General features: G+C 42.8%; 1 protein-coding gene across 1 annotated transcript in view; it reads left to right on the top strand.

Annotated features, from left to right (window-relative positions):
* arid1ab (AT-rich interactive domain 1Ab) overlaps positions 1–26,487 on the top strand; it is a 48,106-nt gene that overhangs the window by 9,732 nt on the left and 11,887 nt on the right. The window contains exons 2-6 of the mRNA XM_026300806.1: positions 9,620–9,841; positions 12,492–13,045; positions 13,193–13,289; positions 14,027–14,140; positions 25,881–26,121. Of these exons, the coding sequence (XP_026156591.1) occupies positions 9,620–9,841; positions 12,492–13,045; positions 13,193–13,289; positions 14,027–14,140; positions 25,881–26,121 (1,228 nt within the window). The remainder of the gene's footprint in view (positions 1–9,619; positions 9,842–12,491; positions 13,046–13,192; positions 13,290–14,026; positions 14,141–25,880; positions 26,122–26,487) is intronic.

A 26,487-nucleotide genomic window follows, 5' to 3' on the forward strand; every position in this document is an offset into this window, starting at 1 on the left:
CACTGTCTCCTGGAAATATAAGTTTGGCCTGACAGGTTGACAGCCGGCAGTCAGAGCCAATGTTCGCTCCCTTGTATTTTCAACCTCAACATCGCACTGACAGGCCAGGCAGCAGCAGGCAGCTCCTCCATCCTTTTTATAACTGGACAGTCTCAGCAAGCAGCTTTGATCTAGAAGATTTGTTTTTACAGAGCACACTGAACCTGTGCTGGCAACCAGTTAGCACCTTGCAGCTATATTGTAATTCACTGGTGAACAGTCACTCTCAACAGCCTAATCACTACTGTCAAATTGGTGCTAATCCGTTGAGCTTCTTCTCAAGGCAGGAAAATCTAATATTTACATCCACTTTACTATAACATGTTAATTCACTTGGTTTTAGCTTTGGTCAGTTTGACTCTGAAAAACCTGAACCCCACACTTCTAACTAATCACGTCTTTTCATCAGGGTTATTTAGGATTTATACTCAATCTAAGCTGCATATTGAACAGCTACATCGAATCAGAAACTCCTTCCTTTTACACCTTTCTGATGTTGGACAGGTGTCTGTCAGCTATTTTCTGTAACGTTCCCAATTCATGCCTGCACCACACTGTGATTCTGTTTTCATTTGTTACTCACCTGCCTGTGGCACTTCCAATCTTACCAAATGAGGGTGACGCTATGTATTACAGGTGGACATTTTTTGGGGAATCCCACGGGATAGGAAACAAAATCACAATTAATTATGTGAATGGGACGGGACAGGAAAAAATGTCAGCGGGAGTGGGTGGGACCAGGAATCATAATAACACTGATACCCAACTTTATACACAAATACCTTTTATATAAATCAACTATATATTTTATTTTTGAACTCTGTATGCTCTCCTCCCGTCTGCTGTGGTGTGGCTGGTTAAGCAAATGATGCGCTCCATACACCCGTAACTGTTGGTGGCGGTAATGCCACAAGTTGGTACGCCAATGCCAACCACCAATAATATAAGAGAAGAAGGTTTTCCCATGGATGCGCATGCGTGTAGCCGTGAAAATCAGAATCAAAATGGAGTCAGACATGAAAGCCAGGCTGTTGGAAAACGATTCCTCCATTGTGATCACTGAAATTTCTGTGTGACAGATTCCAAAAAAAAAAAAGAAAAAAGAAACATAAGGGAGTGGGAGGGAATGGGAGTCATTTTTCTGGGATTGGGACAAGATGGATTTTTCCCCGAGATTTTTTTTTTGTGGGAGTGGGACGGGAGAGTTTGAAAATCCACTCCCGTGTCACCCTCTACTGATGTACTGATACTGATCCACTGACATTTTTTCCTGTCCCATCCCAATCACATAATCAATTGTGATTTTGTTTCCCATGTCTTCCTGATGAGAGTACCTGAAAATATGTGGATGTTTTAAACATAATTGTCTTTACACTCTCTTTATCATGGCCAACTTTTCAGAATAACTAGAAACACATTTGATTTCCAGTGTGGCCAGAGAGAACACTTGTACAACTAGTTTGGGGAAACCTAGAACTGGCCCTTACTAGTTTTTTTACCTTTCATCTTGTAGAAATAGTTGGTGTTTTTTGAGTTTAGTGTAGAACTTTGGTTTTTTTTTTTTATTAAACTAAATTTTAACACACCTTTTGAGCAGTAATACTTTCCTTCTTTCTAAACAGCCCTAGTTCATGCTGCTACACAGTACTGCCATTTTTTTGTTGTTGTTTCTGGAAAAGCTTTGTTTTTTTTTTTTTTTCCTCTGAGATGTACAAGCCAATTTTGTCATCCGAGTGTGCAAGTTCCCTTCTTCATCTCCTCCCAGAACATCCTTTGAGTTCATAGGAACAGCTGGGTGAACATCTGGGTGAGTATGGTGCTGCTGCCTCTGCTTGGCGTGGATTGTAGCACCAGCAGGCGAGGGCTTCCGTCGGCCGTCCCCTTTACCCTAAGCCAGCTCCTCCTTGCTATTGTCCAGAGTCATGCAGCTGATAGTTCAAAATGGGAACTTCTCAGGTTGATGCAGTGGCAAGACAGAGTAATGGCTTAATTGGGAACATTACCTTGTGCCCCAGCCCTATTGATTCCACAGGTACAGGTCTGTCAATTTGTTCGCACTGGTTGGCTATGCGCTCCGTAAATGCTCATTTAAACAATTAGTCTAGACTGCTCTACTGAAAGAATACTGTAAGAGTTTTTTCTATTAAAGCAACACTATGTGACGTATGTCGTAAAGCACTTTTCAGCTGGCAGCAGATGGCGGGGCTGAGTGATCCTACCCAAACATGAAAGTTACATAGTGCTGTTTCAGCTGATGGGAGCCCGCTCAGGCTGCAGCGGTTAAGAGTTGTTCTACCACTTAAATAATTTTAGAGACATTATTTTGAGGTCAAAAAACTACATAGTGTTGTTTTAAGGTTGCATAATGTCAAAATATAAATAGTCCATCTGGATATCATCAGTGTCTAAAAGTTAACATTGCAACCTTGTTCCTATGTAGGAGCTGGTTAAGATAACTGGTCAGAGAAAGTGTACCAGTCAGAGATGACAATAAATATTTTTTTGGCACACAGTTCCTGATAAGTTAAAAAGGTTATTCCAATGCTGCTTTGATGCCCAAGTTCTTGTACCAGAACTGAATATTTATTTTGGGGCTTTGGACTCTTAGTTGAACAAAATGAATCATTTGAATGTTTTTGACTAAGAAATTGTAGTTTTTTTTCTTCACATTTCTGACATTTTTGGGCAAAACAACATGTGATTAATTAGGGAAATGTTTTGCAGAATAACTGATAGTGGGAATAGTTGTTTGTTTGGAAATAAAAAAGCAGTGAGTCTACTTTGAGGTGGTTGGAGGTGTTGCCGAAATGATTCTTTATACAGCTATAGAAAGGGAATGAGGAACATGGTCCCTTGTGTTGGAGCGCCTCACCCTTCACTTCTGATGTGGACACATTCAAACGGTGAGAGGCTGGTCATAATGGGAGTTTCTCACTGTGAACACGGATAGCAACACCCCCAGAAATCGACGCTGGCGATAAAGTATGGGATATCATGTTGCTCTTTGTGTGTGTTAGCACTGTTGTGTTGCATATTGAAGTGCCTTAACGCAGAACAATAGTGTGTGGGCTGAGGATATGTGGCCGTGTGGCAGATTAAATTAGCAGCAGTTGTTTATCATCTGTCCCCCCTCGGCCCATCTGCTCCGATTGGCCCTGTAGACTCCAGCTCTGCTCTCAGGCACTGCTCCAGACCCCTCCTATCCCACCCTACCCATCCTCTCAGAAATCCCCATTCCTATGTCACGCACACACACACACACACGCACACATGCACAATTTTGAATAGTTGCAGTATCCACCAGCAGCCCAGTCATGACACAATATACTCAGCACAACCTCTTCTGCCAAGAGTGCTCTGGCTTTCCTCTATGCAGATTAGCCATGTGCTAATTGTGGTTATTTATTTATTTTTTTATGGAAGAGAGAAAAAAGGGAGGGGAGGTGTTTCCTCTGAAGTTGATTTGATGACTGAGCAGAAAAGAGAGAGAGTGGTTTTGTGGGTTGAGTTATCATTTTAGCAAAAGGCCGGTTAGACCTGAATTAATTCTGACGCGAGAGACGTTAAAGATTATGTTTAAAATACTATCCTTGGTTGGAAAACAAAATATCTAATCCTCATCTAAAAGCTGTTTCACAAGTTACATTCTCAAAGAAACACAATAACCACATTTTTCTTAATGTCAAGATTGTGCAACCTGAATAATCTGGCTGTCATATAGCTGTCACAACACAGCATTGACCTTTTGGAACAAACATCAGTCTTACATCTGAGAAAGATTCAGAAACAAATGAGTGGGTTGCTGCAAAGACTCTCCACCTGCCTTTTGTCCCTGTGTGTCAGGGAATCTCCCTACGTGTAATAACTAGACATTTTTATCACATGAATTTAATTATGATGTACAAAAGGAGTAACATTCATATTATATAATATTTCTGTTCTGACTTGAGATTGAATGCTATTATGGAAACCGCATTGCAATATTTACATTTTTTGCACTAATACATTGGGAAGAAAAAGGTGCACTGAATTCCCTGAGTGTTTGTCTTCTTTAGAAGAAATACAAGATATAAGTAGGGCTGTTTTTCAACCTCTGTGTCTATTCAGACCACTTTATGCGACCTCATTCCTCAGTGATGACCAGTGATGACGATTCGGCTGTGTGTGCTTTAGCAGGAATATCTGTTCCATCAAACATAGTGTGTTTCTTTTTCATTGCTAAGCCGCAATAGCAGGAATACATTACATCATGTGACGAGCTGTACAGAGGAAGACTGATTCAAAAACAAAACTAACACATTTGACATGGTTAAAGGAAAATCTCTGATAGTGATAATGAAATGAGACTCAAGAGTCTTGCAGTGAAAATGGGGAATATTAAACAAATAAAAAATAATATATTGTTTAACAATAACAGCAATGTGGTAAAGATCATATTAAATCTGACATAATGAGAAAAAAGTCAGGCAAAAAAAAATAATATAAATATTTCATTGGTCAAGAATTTTGAGAGAAATTTTACTATTTTACCCAGAATTGTGCATCCCTAGAAATTTTTTTTTTTTTTTTTTTTATAAAGGAGTTACCAAAATAAAAGATGTAGTTGTTTTCTGATTTATAGCATGCTTTTTGTTGTCTCCCTTAGTGATGTTATTATAGTAAGTCATCAACAATAGGGGAAACGTACACAAATGCCACCAAACAAATAATTAAATGTTAGTTTGCCAACACGAGCTAATATTAGCCACCATAAACTACTGGTCATGTCCACACAGGATCTCTGGAGCTCAGTCAGTGACCATCAGGTTCTTGGTCACCTCTCTTACTAAGGCCCTTCACTCACGATTGCTCAGTTAGGCTGGGCGACCAGCAAAAGTCCTGGTTGTGCCAGAATTCTTCCATTTGAGTATTATGGAGGAATAAATGAATGGATAATTTGAAACAATTGTGGTATCAAGCTGTTATGTAAGAAAACTGAAAAAAGTGAAGGAGCCTGAATACTTTCTGAATGCACTGTACATTGCTTGGTCCATGACCAAATGCACATCTTTACCATAAAATACATTTAATACAGTACGTGTCAGTTAACTATCATCTCAGACCTTTGATTGTAGTCACTTGCGTTTCAGAGTATAAGGATGCAGACATACACTCAATTGAGTAGTGTTGCAGGCCTATCATCTTTCTGCAATCTCCTGCTGCTGCCATTTTCTTCTGATACGTCAGATACAAATCACTTTCTGTTCTAGACCTTGATGGTGAACAAGTAACAAGTGTGACCATTTTACTGAACAGATTACTAATGTGAAAATATTAAATAAATCTTTATATTTATGTTTAAAATTCTCTTGCATGATTTTTCAGTCAAATATAATCTCTTTAAATAGAGCAAAAACTAAGCGCAATGCACACCCTCCTATTTGTATTTTCAGCTTTCAACCTCTCATTTGTTGAACTACTGTTAATAATATTTATTTACCATATATCATATTTGAGTATGATTTATCATTTGACTCTGACTGTGAAACGTGGGCAAATAAATTAAAATGCTATGGTTTTTACAGCAGTGCTCCAGCCTTGGCATTGCCCCCCTTAAGAGCCACTCATTCTATAACTAAGACAAAGAAGAACAGAGTCTTCTATTGCAGCCCCCGACCTCCATACAGAAGAAGCAGTAGAGGCTGTTAAAAGGTTGTTTAAAGCACACATATACAAACTCACAAAGGCCTCTGCCAAAGCTCTCTGGGATCTTAGGGGATGTGTAATGGTATGTCAGATATGAACAACTTAAGCAATGCAAGGAAAGGCTGGTAAACAGATCAATGAAGGCCTGTGCAATAGACTGGCCGCAGCTGCATCCTAGCCTGCAGCGCACAGATGTGATCAAATGAGGTTGAAGGGTAAAAAAACAAGATCTCTCTCAAGATCTCTTGTCTAATTATTGGTGTTTTATTTGACAATGAATTTACTTCAGTTATGTTGTAGGGACTAGTAGTAAACTTTAGTGATAAGGTGGTATGATCATGCCTTAAAGAATAGTTCTGGTGTCTTACTACTTCCCAAAGACTTTGATTTCTTAATTAATCATTAAGTGTAGAAAATATCAGAAAATAGAGAAAGTCTAAGGTCTAAGGTGATGTCTTCATATGTTCTAATAGTTTTAATACCAGTAGCTCCTGCTGGAAGACAATACAATTCTCCCTCTGGAACGGAAGTGAGTTGTGCCCCAAGCGAAGGAGTTTAAGCATCTTCCCAGCCTTGTTCACATGAGATTAACAGGAGGATTAATACAGCATCAAAAGTAATGTGAGCGTTTACCTTACTGTTGTGGTGAAGAGGAAGCTGAGCCAGAAGGCAAAGCTGTCAATTTATTGGCCAGGCTTTCTTTCAACCCTCACCCATGGTCATGAGTTTTGGGTAAAGAATGAGATCATGAATATAAGTGGCTAAAATGAAATTCTTCCTTAAGGTGGACAGGCTCAGCCTTAGAGATGAGCTCAAGACATTTGGAGGGAGGTTTCAGTACAGCTATTGTTTCTTATCCTCAAAAGAGCCAGTTGAGATGTATTGGGCATTGGTGGTTTCTAGGCCCATCTGGCAGGAGGTCCTGGGGTAGACCAAGATTATGTTGGGAGGGCCTTGAGCTCCTCCAGGAGGAGCAAGAAAATATCCTGGGCATGCCTGGGCTACTTTGCTGAACCTGCTGCCACTGTGACCAGTCACTGGATATGTGGGCGAAAATGGGTAGATAAACGAATGGATCAGTTAGTACACCTGCACACCCTTCCAGAAGTTTTTGCATCATCACAGGTTGTTTTATGATTTTTGTATGAAACTTGCCTCATATATTGGGGCAAAATGTCAGTATCAGTAAATAGCAGTGGCTTAATGTTGCACATACGAGTGATTTCTGTAAGGAACATATCGGTCTAACCCTTGGTGTGCATAGTGCACACATACCTGATCACCTGGTGAAATGACCAGTGTATCCATCTTTAGTGGTTAAATGAGACATGAGAGCGAGGTGAGTGGTTGTCGGCACTGATTCTCCACGTGGCTCTGATTGCACTTGAGCTGTACTCTTCCAGCTCTCTCCCCTTGAACTGGGGCCTGAGCTGTCAGGCTTCTTAATGGAAAAGCGGGTACACAAGCTGATGTAGAAATGTTTTTACTGCCAGCAAAATATCAGCTGAAATTGGTGAGCAAAAAAGTTGATTATTAATGGCCGGTTAATGGATTGCTGGGAGACTTTGTCTAAATGAGAAATAGATTTTACCTTTACTGTTGCTGGTTTGTGGTTTGTCAGCATACTAGTCATTTTTCAAGAGGAATGGAGGATGTTAGCCAGGGCTGTAGGCCTCAGTGGCACACTTTGCCATTGACAGAGGAGATGCTGTCTAATTGTTTAAGCAGCTCATTAAGAAAGAACTATAGTATATTTGTGTCCAGTGAAAAAAGTGACTCCATCTTTGTTTATAGTAGACAGTTTGTTTTTGTTGTTGCTGTTGCAGTAATTAGACAACTACACCTGTCTGAAATGGATTAAAACCTGGCAATGAGGTGGTGTCTGCTTTGGTATTTTCCACTAGCACTGTCTTGTGTGGACTCCCATCAAGGCATGATGTCAGGTGCGAGGAAGGGGTGGAGGTGCAGGGTGGTATGGTGCAGACTGGGGTTAAAAGTGCATTAGAGGTCACATGAGAGTTCCTACCGGGGCTGTTACCTCTTCTCTCCATGGTGCAGTTGGTAATGACCCCAGGGAGCATAGTAACACCCCCCCTTCCCCCTTCCCCTATTACTCCACACATGCACGCACACACACATACACAACAAAACACACCCACATACTCTCCTGAACCTGGAGGAGTTCAGGAGAGTGTGGCCTGGGGGAGGCTAGAGGGAAAACCTGGAGTGGAATTTGTTATCGTGGATGACCGCCCTGACAGCCTGTTGATCCACTGACACACACACACACACACACACACACCCTCACCCTCACCCTCACCCTCACCCTCCCCTTCTCCAACACTTAGTCTCACCCAACAGACACAAACACCTTTTCTCACACACACATACACATACACACACACATACACATACACATATACATATACATACACATACACATATACATATACATCAGTCTCCTGCTGAGCTGCCCACCCCCCACCCTCCTCTCTTTCATTGCACCACTGTCATTCATAGAGTGCCAAAGCCTGCTGCTTTATTAAAGCCCAGGAAGAGCAAGGCCTGGCCCAGGTTCAAACAGCAGTGCAGCTGGGACCTGTTACATTTTCGGCAGACTGCCCTCTTCGTCTCGCTTGCTATAAATAGCTCTGGTGGTTGTCTCCCTTAACCAAGGAAAGAGGTTTTTGGGGGAGGAAAAAACACACACACAGATTAATAACCGTGGGAAGCAATGAAAGCTTTGTGTCTGCTGCCCGAGGTCAGCAGGCCAGGAGGTGTTTCTACTTCAAAGCCCCCATTGTGGTTTGTACTTTCAGATGCCGCTGCGGTGGGTTTGATGGGAACATGCAGGGGCTGCCAGCGGTGTGATGAGCTGATGGCATCGGATCCAGGAAGACCCCCACCTTTCCCTTGTTTGAATTTTGTTTTTTCTATTTTTATTTTTTTAGATTTCCAGAGGCCGACTTGTTGATTATTACATTCTTCTTATTCCATGGAATTCCATTTGTTAAATACATGTTGTTGAGGAAAGTTGTTTGGGGGGATTCCACCTAGAGCTTCTCTTATTTACACACACAACATCAGACGCTTTATGACCTTGGCTCCAGCTGTTGACAGGCAAGGCTACCTCATTACAACCCCCCTTTCTCTTCCTCCTCTGCTCTCTCCATTTGCCTTCCTGGCTCTCCAGCCAGAGAACGCATTCCCAGTAACATTGCCTGCCCCAGCAATGCAGCTCTCCCCAAGTCCAAGCCAGCCAAGGTCAGCCCCCACGAACATCACCATCAGCCTCTATCCTAACGTGGCTCCAGCTGAGGGTTGGGCCTGGCTCCAGCCACCACAGATACTTCCACTTCCTTAAGCTTATTTTCATAGAAACCCTCCCCGACTTCTCCCCACGTAATAGTATCCACCCACTGGCACAATGATCTCCTGGGCTGGAAAACACTCCTGGCGGATATAGTGGGCTCATTCATTCATTCATGGCCAATATTTTCCCTTTCTACTCAGAAAGTAAATCCACTACTGATTTTTCCTCCCCCTCCTACTTTTTGTTCTATATTTGCTTGATTATACTGTGACTGGTTTATGGGATAATGCTTGCACGACACATTGCAATGCAAAAGTCATCATTTGTGTTCATTGCTGAGTAATGCTTTTTCAAGAAAACCCACTGAGAGGTCCCAAAATAACCGTCTGTATTTGACTGCACAATATTTTCTCATGTTTTGCTGTCACATTAGTGAATCCTGGACAGTATTGTTATAGCTTGTTAAGGTGGATGGCTGCACAGTCTCGTAGGGCAGTATACTATGCATAACCAGCAGTCATCAGCCATTTATCCATTGTTTCAGCTCATTGATATACTTCAAATTTTCTCTGTGTTCACCAGCCTCCAAGCCCAATGGACCAGGTAGGGAAAATGCGCAGCCAGTCATATGGGGGACCCAACCCCTACTCCCAGCAGCAACAAGGGCCTCCCACAGGGCCTGGACCCCAGCAGGGAGGCTCTTATCCCGGCCAGGGCTATGGACCACCCGGGCCTCAGAGGTACCCTATGGGCATGCAGAGCCGAACACCTGGTGCAATGGGTGGCATGCAGTATGGACAACAGGTCAGTAATTATTTAGCTTAAATCACTTTGTCACAGTTTGACTTGAAAAGGCCAAGGATGTTATATGATTGAGGCCATTTTTGAAAATTAATGATGGAATGTCAGTCATAACTCCAACCTACTGATGATTGAGGTTTCTCCAGTCTTAATGTCATCTAAATAATGAAGATTAACCTATGCAGGTTATTCACCACCTCACTGGGGCAATCAGAAAATTGTAGATTTATTATTTCCAAAATGATCGAACTTTGCTGATATTACCTGAAAGTCTATCCACTTCAGTAAAGACAAAGGACCATACATTTATGAAGAAAGATGTGGGTCGTCAATATGGGTTCAGTTCAAAGTGCAACATGTAACTAGCGTCATGTCTGGGCCAGAAATGTGTTGACCAAGGTTGAATAATTGTATCACGTTCAAAAAGCCTCCATGATTGCTGAAGGTCCCTCAACGTGCTTGTTAAAGGAATTGCCAAACCAGTAGTGCTACTGGGTGAGCTGGAGAAAAGATGGGCAGAGGCTTGCATCACCTGTTACATTTCTGTTGTTAGTCGAAAGTGTAAACCAGGTGAAACTAATATGTTATTTAAAATGAAAGACCTCCTGCCTCAAGAGAGGAACATTAGCCATCCTTGAATTTTGTTTTCAGTTTCGGCAGTACATAGTCATGGCAAAAGGTAAGGTTTAAAGTCTGGCTCCCAAGTTAATCAGTTTTTTTTTTTTTTTTACACGCCTTTTAGTCGGACTTGGTAAGTGACTCAGTATTACAGGACTGGTCAACATGGTAGCAGACAGCAGATAAAGTAACTTTATGTAGCGGTCTCTTTGGATGTCAGGGATATCGGAGTAAGCATGGGTTCAAAACCGGTTATTGTTTCATGGTGATTAGTCAGGATCTGGATATGTTAGTGTTTAATCTGAACTGTCTGAGAGGGAAGGTTAGTTTCCAGTTAAAGTCACATTATGTGATCTGATGGATGTTTTTGTACTTGGACATTTTATTTACCTTTGTACCTTGGTTGGAAGGTTGGAAATTTTGGGAAAGCAGGTAAACTGGAACTGTTTAAAGTATTAATAGGAAATTATTTGCAACAAATCCTCCATCAAACCTCAAATTATTTTACACATCAGCTTTTTGTGTGGTAACCAAGCTACAGATAAATCAATATAATGTTAATTAGTTTTATAGGTGATGGTCGCTTGATTTGCTTAACTGGGACTGATTCAACAGGTTTTCCCAATTTCTAGGGTTTTTGCTGAGCTTACCAGTTGCTGCAAATCTTGACATGAAAGGAAAGAAATTCCAAAGTTTCATACTGGTCTTTAATCTGTAACTGTTCAGTGAAGTGAATTAGCAAGAGGTTTGTGTTTTAGACAGGAATATACTGTATACTATATCTTACTCGACTAATGGTGAGCCCAGCCAGAATTGAGCATCCTTTCAACCTTGAATCTCAAATGAACTAGGGGGGAAAAAAAAAAAACCTTGACGCAAACAGAATCAAAGAGAGCAGCCGATCAGTTTTTCCACTGTCTGGTTTCTTTTCTCACAAATATAAGTTGGGGAAATTCAAGTTGTGTCTACAAACACAGTGGGCAGCACATTCTGACAGTGTCGTCGAATTGAAAGCAGCAAACATCCAGTTTGCTGTAGCTACTAACTCATAGCTAGGAATAAGCCCTTTCTTGAACCCTGTTAGCCAGGCAGTCTGCCTTTACAGAAAAATGCATGCAGGGAATCCCGTAGAGTGAAGCCTTTTCTTCCATGTCCGCTGTCTGTGGTCTTGTGCCCATTGTGTGGTGTGATTATCTCATACTGGCCTGCCTGGTGTCTGACCATGGACTCGATAAGTGCCCTGCAGAGAAGAAAACGGCTTCCCTCCCTTTGTCTGACAGATACAATACAGCCACTTCATGTTGTTTTAAGTGTGTGGCAATTCTTTACTATCTCGTCTTTTCTTTGAATTCTTGAGTAGCTGTGAACACTCCCAAAACAACACATGGCTCCCTCCTCCTCTTCTTTTTATTACTGTGTTTCCTCACAAGGTCAGTGCTTTCTCCTTTCATGCTCCTTGAAGGTAATGAAAGGAAAACGCTGTATTGAAAGGCTTTCCGCGCACAGGATCAGGTAGAATATGAAAAGCCTCATATTGAAGTTCAAGGAGATGAAGTCAAAACTCAATTTTTGTTTTCATGGCTGTAATTTAAAGCAATACACAGCTGAATTCCAACACTTAGATGGTTTTTCTTATGCGCCTTGACTGATCAGTTTATAGTGAGGAGCACACTCCTCTCTCTTACAGACAGAACAGTTGTCTTTTCCTTTTAATCTTTGAGTAAGATGAAGAGATGCTCTGATTACTCCACTGAGAATGAATGGTTAAAAAAGTAAAGAGGTGACTTTGAATCTGGGTTATTTTTATATATTTTTACATCTTTAGAAAGGATCCTGTCAATTCACAGTGACAGTATTCTGTTAGTGATTGATATTCCACTGAGGCACTCAGGATAGTGAACCTGTAGTAAAATCTTATTTCTGCTGAAGAAAGCTGTTTATGTTCACAGGCAGTTCAACTGAGCTGGGTTCTATTTACACACATTTCACAGTGGTCTTCCTTTTTTCTGACTGGTTTTCTTGTTTTCATGTCTAGATGTCAGCCTATGGACCGCAGGGCCCAGGTGGCTTCAGCCAGCAGAACCAGGGCTACTATGGTCAGCACGGCCCCCCACCTCACCCTGGGCAGCAGCAGCAACCCCCATACCCTGGCCAACCGCAAGGCACCTCCGGGCCTTCGTATCCCCAGCAGGGTCACCCTCCACAGCCTCCAGGCCAGCACGGGCAGCCAGGACCCCCTTACCAGCAATCCCAAGGTCCCCATGGCCCCCCTCCAGGGCAGCCTCCTTATACCCAGCCCCCACAGTCTCAGCCAGGACAAACACCTTATATCCCTCCCCAGCAGCAGCCTCAACAGCAACCGGTTCCTGGTGCTCAAAGTCAGCAGGGTCCCCAGGGTCCCCAGGGTCAACCTGGCTACCCACAAACCCCGGGACCAGTGCAACAACCACAGCAGCAAACCCCACAGCAACAGCAAGGGACCCCACAACAGCAATCGCAACAACCAGGAGGTCCACCCCCTCAAGCTCAACAAACTCCAGGTCATGGTCAGCAGGGTCAACCATCACCTTACTCCCAGACGCCTCCCCTGCAGCAGCAGCAGCAGCAGCAGCAACAACAACAACAACAACAACAGCAACAACAGCAACAACAGCAGCAGCAACAACAGCAGCAGCAACAACAACAACAACAACAACAACAACAACAACAGCAGCAGCAGCAGCAGCAGCAGCAACAACAGCAGCAGCAGCAGCAACAACAACAGCAGCAACAACAGCAGCAGCAGCAACAGCAACAACAGTCACCATATCAGAGGTTCCCACCTCCTCCACAGGTAAAACACAGACCCATAAAAGCACAGTAGCTATAATGTTATGTGTTGTGTCGGGGCCAGCAGGAGATTCCTGAGGTTACACATTTGCTTCTTTATTAGTGCTGTAGTCAAGTCCATACCTCCCTTACAATGTTTGGAATCAAACAGTGCAAAGCAGTAGATGCTTCAGAGCCACCTTGTTTGATTTGAAAGGTGAAGCAATAACTGTGAAACATCTATATGAGGCTTTGATTAAACGATTGGTATAAGCCATCTAGGACTAAGTCTTTTTTCAATAGTAGTTTAATTATTTACTTAATTAAAGAGGCTGCTGTGTCTTAAATACATGGTAAAAGCAGTAGTAAACAATAATATAGGGTATTTAGAACACAATGTGACAACCTCTGCATTACATGGGAGCAAATCTTTGCTCAATCCTCAATTTAAGATTTCAATAAAAAAAAAATAATTAAAATAAGTTGAAGTGAACCCTGTGTGAGCTACTCAGGCTGTGAAGCAGGCAATTACTTTTCCTATGTCATGCCTCTGCTATGTCTGCTACACAGACATCCTATGCAGGAAATGTCCAGGTGCTTATTGCACTGCAAAACTGCATTTCTCCTGCCAAGTGGAGATCTCTTTTCTTTTTGTGCCTGTGTGTGGTTGTATTGCAAACAGCCAAAAAGCTGCATGATGCTTTTATCTTTTTTTAACTTGTGTGGAATCCATTGTATTATCTTTCTCGCCCCTATGATCAGGAACTGTCCCAGGAAACCTTTAGCTCCCAGTCCAGCGCTCCTTCCAACCAGCCCATGGCTTCCAACAAGAGCAGTCAAGACGACAGCATGCAGGTCCGGCCATCCAGTCTGCCGGTGAGCCGCCTGTCTCTTCATTTAACACGAACCTGTGCTTTTTGTAGCTGACCTTTATGCTTTGTCCTCCATTCGATGCAACCACCTACACCACCCTTTAAAGGCTTTAAACACAGCTAGTTGCTAGTAAGGTTTTGGCCAGAGCTAGCTAGCTGTTGTAGGTATTCATGCTGCCCCGCAGCAATGGCCGGATGATTGCAATAATTAATTTGGTCATTTTGGTCAACACAGTGACAGTGAATAAGCATTTTAACTTGGACTTTGAATTTGTAGTCAAAAATCCATGCTTGCTCCCATGCCTGTCCTAGTCCCCTGTAGGACCACTACCAACTAGCTGTGTTTAAAGCTTATAAAAAAGAAGAAATTCTGTAGAATTACTCCATTCTTCTTGTTAATTTATAAAAACTTTTCTCTTATAACCAAGTTATGGCACCTAAATTTCTTCTGTAATGTAGCAAACATCAACGCACTGCAATAAGAGTTAGCCCAGAGTAATAGGAACAGTCATAAAATGCATTTTTCTCATGTGACTCTTTGTGGGGAAAATACATAGAAATGTGAGGTAAATATTGGATTTTTCGGCCCACTGTGCAATCGATTGACTACCAAGCACATGGATTCAGCTGCACCAGTCTCTTCAGAGCAACGTGCTGGATATTTTATGCTTTTTCAGACCTATACTATAGGTATTACATGTTTTACAAGCGTAGGGTCAATATTCAGTACTTTGGACTGCAGACATGGTAGGATTCCCAGCTTTGTTTGCTGCTTTATGTTGCCTGCTAAATTAATGACATGAGATTGGAGATACTTAAGTCTTATATTCTGAAATTTCAGCATTTTCACACATAACATCAATGAAGAGTTAAATGGTACCATGAGTAAATGTCTGCATCCCCACTGCCATCTTTTAGTTTAAAACCCTTTCTCTGCTCCTGCATCTGCTGTCAACATACACACAGTGCACAAACAACAGGTTGATGCCCAAAGTGAGTAACGCTTGTTCAAGCAGTGCAGGTTTCTAGTGACTTGTTAGGGAGGAAAAAAAATCTGTGGCAGAAATGCTTTTCTGCCAGGAAAAGGATTGTTGAAAGAGAAGTGAACCAGGCATCTGATCGCCCTCTGGCTAAGATAAAGGTGAGAGAACCCCCTTACCTCCTCACTGCTCCCCACATCCCTGTTAAAGAGGTGTTTTGCTGAAACACGTTGCAGTTTCCATGGCAGTGTTTATAGGTCAGACTGTGAAGCTAACCTCATTCTGGGCCTCAGGGAAGGAGAGTGAGAAATGAGATCATTAATGAGAGAGAATGAAAGTGAGAGAGAGGAGTCGGTGGGTGGAGTTGGTGGGGTGCTGTGCAGGTTTGAGGGAGTGCACGCAAATAACTTCAAATAGTATGAGTGATTGATTTGAGTAGGTGATGCTGAGAGGGAGGGAGGGACGAGAGGCAGCACTGTCCATACCAGTAGGGGATGCCCTCAGGATGTGTTTCCCTCTTCTTTTATTTATTTCTCTTATTTATTTATACATCTGTCTGTGGGTTCAGCCATTGGCTGAAGAGGCCAGGGCTGTTTTTATTTCTTTCTCTCACTGACTTCTTGGGGATTCCCTATTGATGCCGTGTGATTGGCTGCGAGAGTCATTAATCTGGCTAAGGTTCAGATGAGCCCATCCCCTTCCTCCTCCTCTTCTTCCCTCCGCACCCCTGTGGATCTCACATGACACTGCGTGCACATTAGACCGTGCTAGCTGACAGTGTGAGTCAAAACAGCTGTAGGACACCTACAGCTGTTTTGAGTAGATGTGCACCAGTGATATCTTTACCTCCAGGCTTAAATGTCACAAGTTTTGCCACAGAGTAATAACAGTGCAGGAAAATGTATATGACGGATCAAAACGTGGCTATTTGCAAAGTTTCATATTTTCTATATTAATTAATTTTTCATTTGCCATCCATTATTAGATAAACACAATAGATGCAGTTATTCCCGTTTGATTCAAAATACGTCCTGTTATCATAAATATCTGTGAACTTTTACTTCAAGAAACGTTTCATGTTAAGCAAAGAAGGATATTTTCTAAATTGCTATACATGTTGCATAATGTTAGATTACAGATCTACAGGTTTAATTTGGTTAAATGGCGTTTATTTGTTAAGCACCTGCAGTGATTTGTATAGAAACATTTGTTTTAATCTGCCTCAAAACAGTTTTGAATACCAATCCAACAGCAGCATCATTTAGCTACTTGAGAAACATACACAGAGAGCCAGCCAGACACCACCTCATCCAGAGCACAGATGGGTCTGTTTAAGCCAGGTGCTAAAAAACCCAGCGTCTGTTAGGCTGCCGTTGAGGTGGGAATAAAGGAGTACAGGAGGCTCAGTGCCTGCTGAAAGGGACTGGTAGGAACACAACAGTCAGCTTGAGAACAGGGTTGTGGATAAGAGGGGGGGGGGGGGGGCAGAGCCAAAGCCAGGCAGCGATAGTGGAACTAGCTGCGCAGGTTGAACTGGTTCCTGGTTTGTTTTCACCCTGGCTCCAGGACACATGCACAGTTTAACTGTTGAGTATTTACCATACTGTCAGTTCCCCAGAACTCACATTGTTCTCTAGATAGGGATCTCTTTCCACTTCTACACAGTTTAGGTTTTTAAGTTGATGCTGATCTTATCCAACCTTTAAAGAATACAGCAATACAACAAACAAATATTTGTCTAAAATATTCCTGTGGCCTAATAACTTTAATGTAATTTCTAAGAAAGCAAATAAATTAAGAGCTCGTATGAGGGAAAGAAAGACGAGCCTTTTGTACAGTTTTCCAATAAATACATCACAAGTCTATAATCAGTAACTGACTTAAAGCAGCACTTTACTGATTTTACACATGAACTTTAGTTAACTCATTGACTGTGAAAGAAATTTTGTTTTGTAGGCTGCCTCTCTGACTACGTCATATTATTGTCATTAGTTATCACAATTTGAGCTTTGAACTTAAACTTTTGAACAAGTCACCCTCCCATAAGGAAATATTCTTTTACCAGGTTGTCTTTTAGCAATACTAATACCATGTTGCTATGTCTACAAATTGATATAGTGAGTCCAGTATCTTTATATTGGACAATCTTTTTGGTATGACAGGAGCTAACATAAAAGTCCACCTCCTTCATCAGCCCAAACTCTGCTGTCACCATCAAGGGGGATTTTAGTCCCTGGAAGTGACACTTTCTCTGCTTCTCAAACCATGGGAATGGGCATAACTGTCAGCCTCTGTCTCTTCATCGCACCTTTCTCTTTGTTTATTTATTTATTTTTTTATTATTAATTCTCCTTTTTGTTCAGTCCCCGGTCTTTTCATACACACTTTCTTCACTTTGGGGCTAATCCCACTCAGGACCACCCACTGGTTGTGGTGTTCGTCTTTTCTGATGTGTCTGAATGTGCTACACACTCAAGAGGAAGGTCACATGTTGGTCACACACCAACACTTCAGTTTGTTTTTCTGCTCTCATCCTCCTCTTTCTCTTGTTCGTCTTGCCCTCCTAAATAAGGCATTTCATCTGGGTTGGTTTTCTCTTGAAGGAGCAGCCAAGGGTTTATGTTGTCTACTTTTTTTCGTGTCAATAGGGTATGTTTTCCTATTAACAGTGGTGTAATGGAGTAGACGCAGTACTGGCCCTACTTGAAATATATACTGTAAGTATAATGTGTCGTACCTAGAAGGCCTCTAACTGGGGTATCTAATGGTGAAGGCTGTACAGTCTTGCTTTTCTACCAGTTGACTTTTATTTTTATTTGTTGGAGATTTTGCTTTTGAAAACGATCAACTGGAGGTCCTTGTTTGGTCCTAGTGTTCCCACCTTGTAATTTACCACTCCATCACTGCCAGACAAGACCCCACCCTTGCACTGAGTCTCAGAATTCAGTCTTATCCAAAGCTCAAAGACCACCCACATCACAACAGATCCGTCCCTTAATGAACTTTAATGATATATGGCAGACCTCCTGATCTGGAATCGAGGGATCTTCCAGTCTTGGATCAGCTCTGAATTCCCCCTCCTGCAATCCTCGTTCCCTGCTCAGCCCAGCCCAGTTCTGCTCTCCTGCGGCAGCTAAGCTTGTTTTTGCGACATAGCTCTAGAGCAATCAGCCTGACAAGGCCGGCCCACTTTTTTCCTCTCCTACCCAGCCCAACCCCCTCCCTGCATTTTTCAATATTACACTGTTTTTTGCTGCATTTCTCTTTCTTTCTCTTTATATAAATATATATATTTCACTCTCAATGCTTCTCTCTCGTTCCTCTTTCTGTCTGAATTCTCGTTTTCTCTTTCCCTCGCCTGCGCCCCCCTCCCCTCCTCTTCTTCTCTTCCTCGTTCTCTCTTCTCTCAGTAAATCAGCTTTCATAACGCTGTGCAGCGCAGCCTTGTTTTGCGAGGCTGATGCTGACAGTATTCAGAGTCTGGGGCCAGTTTCCTGTTGCTATTCTGGGGCCCTTGCTTCCTGTGTGGACATGTCTTATTCAGATTCCAGGGTGCCTCTCGCTCGTTCTCACCCCTCCCTCCTCCCAGCTCGTCTGTTTCTCTCCCCTGCTCCCCTCTCTCTCTCACCCCTTTCTTTCCTCTATGTGATTTTTAATTAATGTACTTGAGAAAATTCAATCTGCTGACAAAGTGTGTTGTTTTGCTTTTGCTTCAGTGAATTGTTTCTCAGCCTACAAAAACCCCAAGCCCTGTTTTGCTCTTGTGAGCATGCACAGAGAGCACTCTCCCGCTCCCTTTTGCTGTCCGCTCTCTCTCTCTCTCTCACACACACACACACATGCCCACATGCACACACACACACACACACACTCACACTCACACTCACACTCACACTCACACACTCCCATGCCCCTCCCCTCTGCCTCCATTTCTGCTGGGCTGAGCTAGTTTTGCAGCACAAAGACTGTGGCTGACTGCAGCACTGTCTGTCCTCTGCTTTCTGTTGCTCTCACAGGAACAAGCTGCTGAGCCTGGATGGATGAAACTGGCCTCACAATGAAATTAACTCTCACTCTATGAAATAACCTCTATATTATTTTTTTCTCCTCTCCAGCTAATTCACTGGTGAGTGTCAGTTTATTTGGTAGCGCCCTCTAGACATGCTCAATGTGTGACAGTAGGAGGGGAGGGGCATTGCTGCTCTGGAAAGCAGGCAGACTAGTTGTATGGGTCTCCCTTCCAATCCACCCCACCCTCACCCTATGGCCCCTGCATCCCCCTCAGCCCTCTGTATCCCAGCACCCCTCACCTCAGGCTGGGCAGCTGCCTGCCTCACTTGGGCATCTGTGTGCTGCCCTGGGACTCCCTGCTACTATTGTGATCTATACAAAAAGCCCCCCATGCGCACACCATCTCCCCATTCTTCACAGCAATCAGACCGCCTCCTCTTACCCTCCTCCCCTTCACCATCTCCATCCATCTACTCTGTTAGCTACACACAGACTGCTGCAGCGTTTGTGTGCCTTGCACTGCCTTTTTTGTTGCCCCCACAGAGAAGCTCAATTAGGCAAATGTGGAGCATTTAAAAAAGACTCCCTTTTTATTAAGATTCATTGTTGGCCTATATTTTCATTTTCAAGATTGTAGCACACAAGAATGTTGGAGGCATAACAATATAAACCAGAGTCAAATTAATTGTATTTTTCATGCCTTAAGAGTGCAAGTCTTTTTAGAAATTTTGCTGGTTCACTCTTTCACCTTGTACTTTTTTGTCCATATTATTATGCCTTCCTGCTGGTGACAAAGTAGTAGTATAATGGTGATCTCTGGGGAGCTAAAGCTAGCTCGTCTGTGGAGGATAGTAGACACTGTCTTTGGCCCTAGCACCCCAGACCAATTATCTAGTGGTGTTGTCAATAGTTACATTTGTTTTCCACCCTGGAGAAATGAAATAATGCAACTTTGATATGATGATTTCAAACATTCACCGGTTTTCAAGCAATCTGTTCATTAGCTCATATCTATATTGTGTTGGGTAAGAGTTCATTGGTGCACCTACATCGTGCCTTAACTGTAGACTTTCTTGTTAGCCTGTGCTGTATGTGAAACCCTGTAATGGCTGCTGTTGCTGTATGAGGCAGGGGCCTGCCTTGCTTCTCCTCCTTTCTCCAGTTCTTTCCTCATAGTGGGATGGGAGTGCCCCCTTATGGTTGAGCTCAGCCCTGCAAACCTCAAGCTGGGGCTGGGGCTACCTCACTCTAAGCCTTTGGAGGACTTCCCTGGAGTCCCTCGTAGCTTGGCACTGCTCCTGAATACAGGTGGGACCTCTGGGCAGGTGACTGAGGCATCAACATCGACCTGTCAGTCTTCTTGTTGAGTACCTTAGGCATTTCCTGCTGTCATCCCCTGGTAATGCAGCTTGGAGTGAGTGCAGGTAGTTTCACAGACTAGACAACCTTAATTTTATTTTGTCTGAGCACCTATAGTCTGTCATGTGACAGATAGAAGCTCTATGATCAGGGTGTGGAGATAATGTGCTGCTGGGTTCAGTTAAGTCACGTCAGCAATTTCGGAGGCTGAGCTGAAAGAGAAGGGAAACCTCTTTGGGAGATGTGCTGAGAAAATTTCACTTGATCCCATGCTTAAAAGCGAGAAGACTTTTCCCATGACCGTGTACCAAAAGACCATTTTGCCCTGAATGTGCAAATGTGCAGCACTTCAGTCTTGTCACTCAGCTTCAGCACATAAACATCAGGGATCAGTAAAGATGGCAAAGAAGTGTGTTTTGCTGTTTGTCCACTCTCTGTGTATGTGTGGCTCTCAGGCCTTCTCAGCGCAAAAGGCCTGGAGGCTGAGTGTGTAATTAAAGTGGTGGTAGAGTGGAGATGGGTGGGGGGCGGTTTTGGTGTGTCTGCGTTTCCTATAACAATGACTAGCTTCTTCTTTTGTAGTAGCTGACTGCACCGTGACCCTGCCAGGCACGCAGGGAGGCTGCCTAGAGAAACAGACAGACAGAGGGATGGCAGCAATAGGGGGGAGGAACTGTGTCGGCACTAATGTGTCAACCACGTGGATCACAGTAACCATGGCAGCCCTTGAGATGCAGCCAGTTTTTTTTCCCCCTCCACTCCTATCTCTCCCAATCCCCTTCCACTCTTCTTGCTCTCTCTCTCTTCTACAGCTATCACATGTGCCACACAGGATGTGTGAGCATGTGTGTGAGCAATTTTTTTTCTTGTGTATTTTGTTTAGCATCTGGAAGTCTTAGAAAAAGGAAGCCTGCCAGCCAGGCGGTTGGTGAAACCCTGAGCAGTGACAGAGAAGAGTGGGTCAGGGAGAGTGTGTGACTGAGGGATGAACTCTGCCCCCCTGCCCCTGCTCTCCCTCCTTACCACCACCACCAGATCTGGTTACACTACTGGCCAGGGTCACACATTCCAGATATGTTTCATTATCTCGACTCTGCTACGGTACCTCTCTTCTTCCACTTTCTGTTTCTCACATCCTATTTAAAAAAAAAACAAAAAACAAAATTGGCTGGCTTGGCAGAATAATGGCTCTGGTCGAGCTTGATTGATTCAGTGAAGTAATCTGCAAATGGAATACATTAGGACGGCAGAGAGGAGAGCAGAGCAGATGACTCAGACACAGGCACACTCAGAAGAGCAGTAGAGTATATGGGAATTGTGGAAATTGTAAAGACTGCCATTTTCCACACGTTCACAAACAGTGATTGCATCAGGAGTAATGTTATTCAGTTGTTTCAGTGTTTGTGTATTTTCATACCATAAATCTTTTCGCCTCTCTTCAGCTCTCAAACATTATAAACACTGTTCTGCAGTTCTCGGCTCTGAAGTTCCATGTTAGGCAGTGCTGGGAAAAACACAAAATGGCTGCCATAGAGAGAAGCTTCCACAGCAAGAACTGCAGCTCTCTCCTTCTCTCCACAACAGGGCTTCTCCTATTCCCTTCATGCTGGAACAAAAATCAACTTGCATGTGTTGGTCTACACTTGTGTGACCAACCATTAATATTTATCAGAGATAACACTGCTGAAACCTTCCTCTGAGCTCAGAAGCCCCCCACATTACAACTTAGTCATAGCACTGTCCCTCAACTCGTCCTCACGCCTGATCCATGTCCTCTTCCTCATTTGCCTTCTAATAATAAGCGGGTTGAATAGCAGAGCCTCAGCATCAATAGTGTCACCCCTCCCCTCCACTCCCCTCCCCTCTCCTCTTGCTGTCTGGCTTGTGCAGTCAGCAGAACAGGCTGGTGCTGTGCAGTATTGAGCTGGGAAAAATCAATGACTGCAGAGTGGGAGTTGGTAGGAGCTTGAGCGTTTGTGTGCATATGTGTGTACATTGCTTCTGCCTGTCTGGGCTGAAGGATCAGAGCTGTCAGTTGTCAGATATTTACAGAATGTTAAGGATCTCACACTCTACACTGCGTATGTACCAGTATAGCAGGTGAATATGTAAATGTTGTTTGTAGCTTTTGGTTTTTTAATGCATTAGGGTTATTAAACCTTTTTCATGAGATTTAGTCATAAGAGACTCTATTCAAGAACATTTTGGTAATTGTTTCTTTTTTAATTCAACAAAATTCACTTAGTTATTACATACATCTATCTAAAAGTATAACAGTCTGACAGAACAGCACTCTAATATGATACCTGTGGTCAAGATGATGATAATGTTCAGTTTTTGTTGAAACAGTTTTACAGGCATGTTTATTCAGTTTAATGATCATTTTGGAAGCTACAGTGTTACTGATGCTATACCACAATATACTGAGAAGTGTTTCTTTGTCCAATTTGTTTACTCTGATAATCTTTTTGCACACAATTTTGTGTTAGAGATTTAGTTTTAAATATTTTTGGTCATCTCCCTGAGCAAAAGCTCCATAGTCAGAAATTCTTTGCAGAGAGGAAAACTTGTGGATTGTCACAATCTCAGCGGCTCCCCATCAATCAAGCCTTTACGGCACAGTGCTTGGACTGAATCCACTTAGAGTAAAAACCATATGACAGTCTGCTTATTGTTTGTCAAACAGTATTTAAATGATTCAGAGAGCATGAGGAAAAAGAATCTGGTCTGGTGAGACAGAAACTGAACTGTGTGTCTTGTGACAGGCACTGCTCATCACCTGGTTAATACCATCACTACAGTGAAGCATGGTGGGGGCTTCTCAGCATCAGCGACAGGGAGCTGGTCAGAACAAGGGGAGGGATAAATGCAGCCAAATAGAGAGATGTATTTGAAGAAATTCTGCTTCACAGTCCACACAACCAGAAATTAGGGTGATGGTTCACCTCTCAGCATGAGAATGACCTAAAGCATACAGCTAAGAAAATTGACAGGAGAAGTTGCTGGCCCAGCCACAACTCAGACTCAAATGGACGTCCTCAGTTAAGGAACTGAAAACATTTAGTCTTTTGAGTCTTAGATTTTTAATAACTTTGCAAAATAAAAATCTAAAAACATTTTTTTTATTCAGTCGTTTTTATTTATTTTTTTATTTATTTATTTATTTATTAATAACTTTTTGATTGATGGGCAATAAAATCTACAACCAAAGTGTGCAAAAAATGTGAAGGCAGTGAATCTTAGTACTTCTGTAATGTTTCTTGTAGATTTTTATTTCTCAGCTGATTCTCATTCTGCTTAAACTCCCCCAAGGGCTGCCAGAGGTCCCCAGATTCGACTTTTAAAGGGTGTTGTTCTATATTGGATTGAATCCTGCCTTATTAATACTATCTTGGTTCCTTTTTCTGTCTCATGACTGAATGCGTATATCTTGTGCAGCCGTCCACAGTGACCTCCTTCTGAGAGGTGACTCTGGGTGTAACTCCAGGAATTGACCCCTGACCTTTTTGCCCTGTGGTCTTGGTCAGGGAGGAGTTTTTTGTGGTTGGGACACAGCTCAATTCTGTAACTATGAAGCTTTGACCATGGAAGATGCCGTAGTGGTCATCAGTGCAACTGACCCCGGGCCTTCAGACGGAGCCCTCTGTCAGACCAGTCTTGTGATGTCTGAAAGGAGGGGAGGTGGTGCTGGTTGGGAAGAGGGGTGATGTAGGTCAGTTGACGATGCTGGCTGATGGAAGAAGTATCCTGCCGTGGTTGTTTAAGCGAGGAATGTCATCTTGCTTGATCTCTGCTCTCTGCTTTAGAGCATGAATATCTACCCCCTCTATGTCATTCACACAGCATGGCTTTGCCTTGTTCTGACCTGTTTTCATATTTGTGAAAGATTAATTGGGTGTTAATTTCCAATGAAACACTGTAGTGTGATACTCATACATAAATCCCTCCTGTCTGGTTTTCCATGACTTTGTAGTTGCCACGTCTCGTGTGCAGGTCAGAAAGGCCTGGTTTTGTGCAGTCACCGAAATGAGAGGAAGAGAAGGAGGGAGGGCAGAGGGAACCGAGTGGTGGTGGTTTGGAGGGGGGGTGAGGGGGTGGATTCTGAATCAGCGTTCTCCTCCTGTCACTCCCTCTGGGGTTCCTCCATCAGGTCACGTCCCAAAAATAGCAATGGGCGCTGTTTCAAGTGCAAAACCGCCGGCTTCGGAGCTGCAGCCAGCCTGCTGGTGTGAGATTTCTATGGGAATAGTTGGCCACCTTCCAATGAGTGTTTTTTTTCCCCCCCTCCTCCTCCTCCTTCCTATTTTTTTCCCCTCCTCCGATGTGACTGGCAGATGAGCTTGCATTTCTGAGTAAGCACATGGGCTCCACGTGAGTGGCCAGTGTGTAAACATTCACCTTCCCACAAACATAATCATTGCAGGCTGCCTCCCTATCTTCCTGCCTGCCTGACTGTCTTTGTGTCACAGCCAGCAAGGCTCAATAACAACACCACATGGCACCAGAGCATGTGCCCAGCACCAATTATTTCAACTGCCTCCCAAGATGACTCGCATTCAAATATTTTTCCCTTACTCTTCCTCTTTGCAGGCCACAGCGTTCTTATTGCCAAGATGAATCATTATCTGCATTATCGGAGTGATGTGAAGTATTTTTTAAAAAGGTGGAAAAAGAAGTCATTGTACCTGAATGTGTGTTTGCAATATAATAGAGCTGGCAACCATTTATGAGAATAACTGACACACCCCAGTGACTTTGACATGACTCTCTGAAGTAAAATGTTCACACCCTGTGAGCATTGGGTATAATTCTTTTTTTCTCATGAATGTGGTTCACATTTCTCCAAATGGTGCAGCTGTCTTCTCAAGATTTCCACATTTTAGGGTCTGAGCCAAACTGGGCTTTATTTATCTCCAGTTACACACACAGACCGATTTACCTTTCGTACTGTGGATCCGTTTCTTCAGTTAATCTTCCACTTTTCACCGTAATCACAGCTTCCCCAAAAGCTTGCAGATTATTATGTTTGATTGATGGTTTTGTCTTATAAATGTTTATTCTGATAAACCTAAAAAAAAATAAAATTGTCAAATTACATTACAAACTCTTGAAATTAGGTGTGAATTGGAATTAGTATTGCCAGGAGTTGATTTGAACGGAGTAAATTAGGCGATTCACATGAGCCATAAAAAATGAAAAGTATATTTTATGTTTTTACCCAAAGGGAAAAAAAGAAATATAACATTCTAAGCTGGTACATAGTTTTAAAAAATTTCAAATATCCAATCTCTGATTCAGTCAACCTTTTAAGTCTTCAAAGCAGAGAAAATTTATTTTTCCGTTTAAGTAAGAAAAAATCAAAATCATCATCAGCTGCTGCTCCTCTTGTTTCAGGATCTATCGGGCTCTATTGACGACCTTCCCACCGGTACAGAGGGGACCCTGAGTCCTGGTGTCAGCACTTCAGGAGTGTCCAGCAGTCAGGGCGAGCAGAGCAACCCTGCCCAGTCTCCTTTCTCTCCGCACACCTCACCCCACCTGCCAGGCATACGCGGGCCCTCACCATCACCTGTGGGCTCCCCCGCCAGCGTCACCCCCTCCCGCACCGGCCCACTGTCCCCTGCCGCTGTGCCAGGTAAAGACTAAAGAAACTAAGAACACATAGTTTTATACTGAAATTTAAAATGTTTTTGTCTTGTAATGACAAATGTCTTTGTCCCGTGGTTGTTACAGCATCATACACACCCAATCACCTTTATCATATTCACTTGGACTTTTTGCACCTAAAGCACAGCTGTTTTCATGCCAAATATAGCATTATGTTTTTTTATCTTTAGAAAAATAGGGTTTTTATTTCACTTGCATTCTCACAAAAACTGTTGAGTGTTGAAGTGGATTACATGAATCTCAAGCTACACTAAATGTATGAAAATCTTGTGTGTAACAACATAAGATGATTTTTATAGAAAAGAAAAAAATGGTTAACTAAAAAGGGCCCTAA

Source organism: Mastacembelus armatus, chromosome 11 (assembly GCF_900324485.2).
Source record: "Mastacembelus armatus chromosome 11, fMasArm1.2, whole genome shotgun sequence".
Taxonomy (NCBI): domain Eukaryota; kingdom Metazoa; phylum Chordata; class Actinopteri; order Synbranchiformes; family Mastacembelidae; genus Mastacembelus; species Mastacembelus armatus.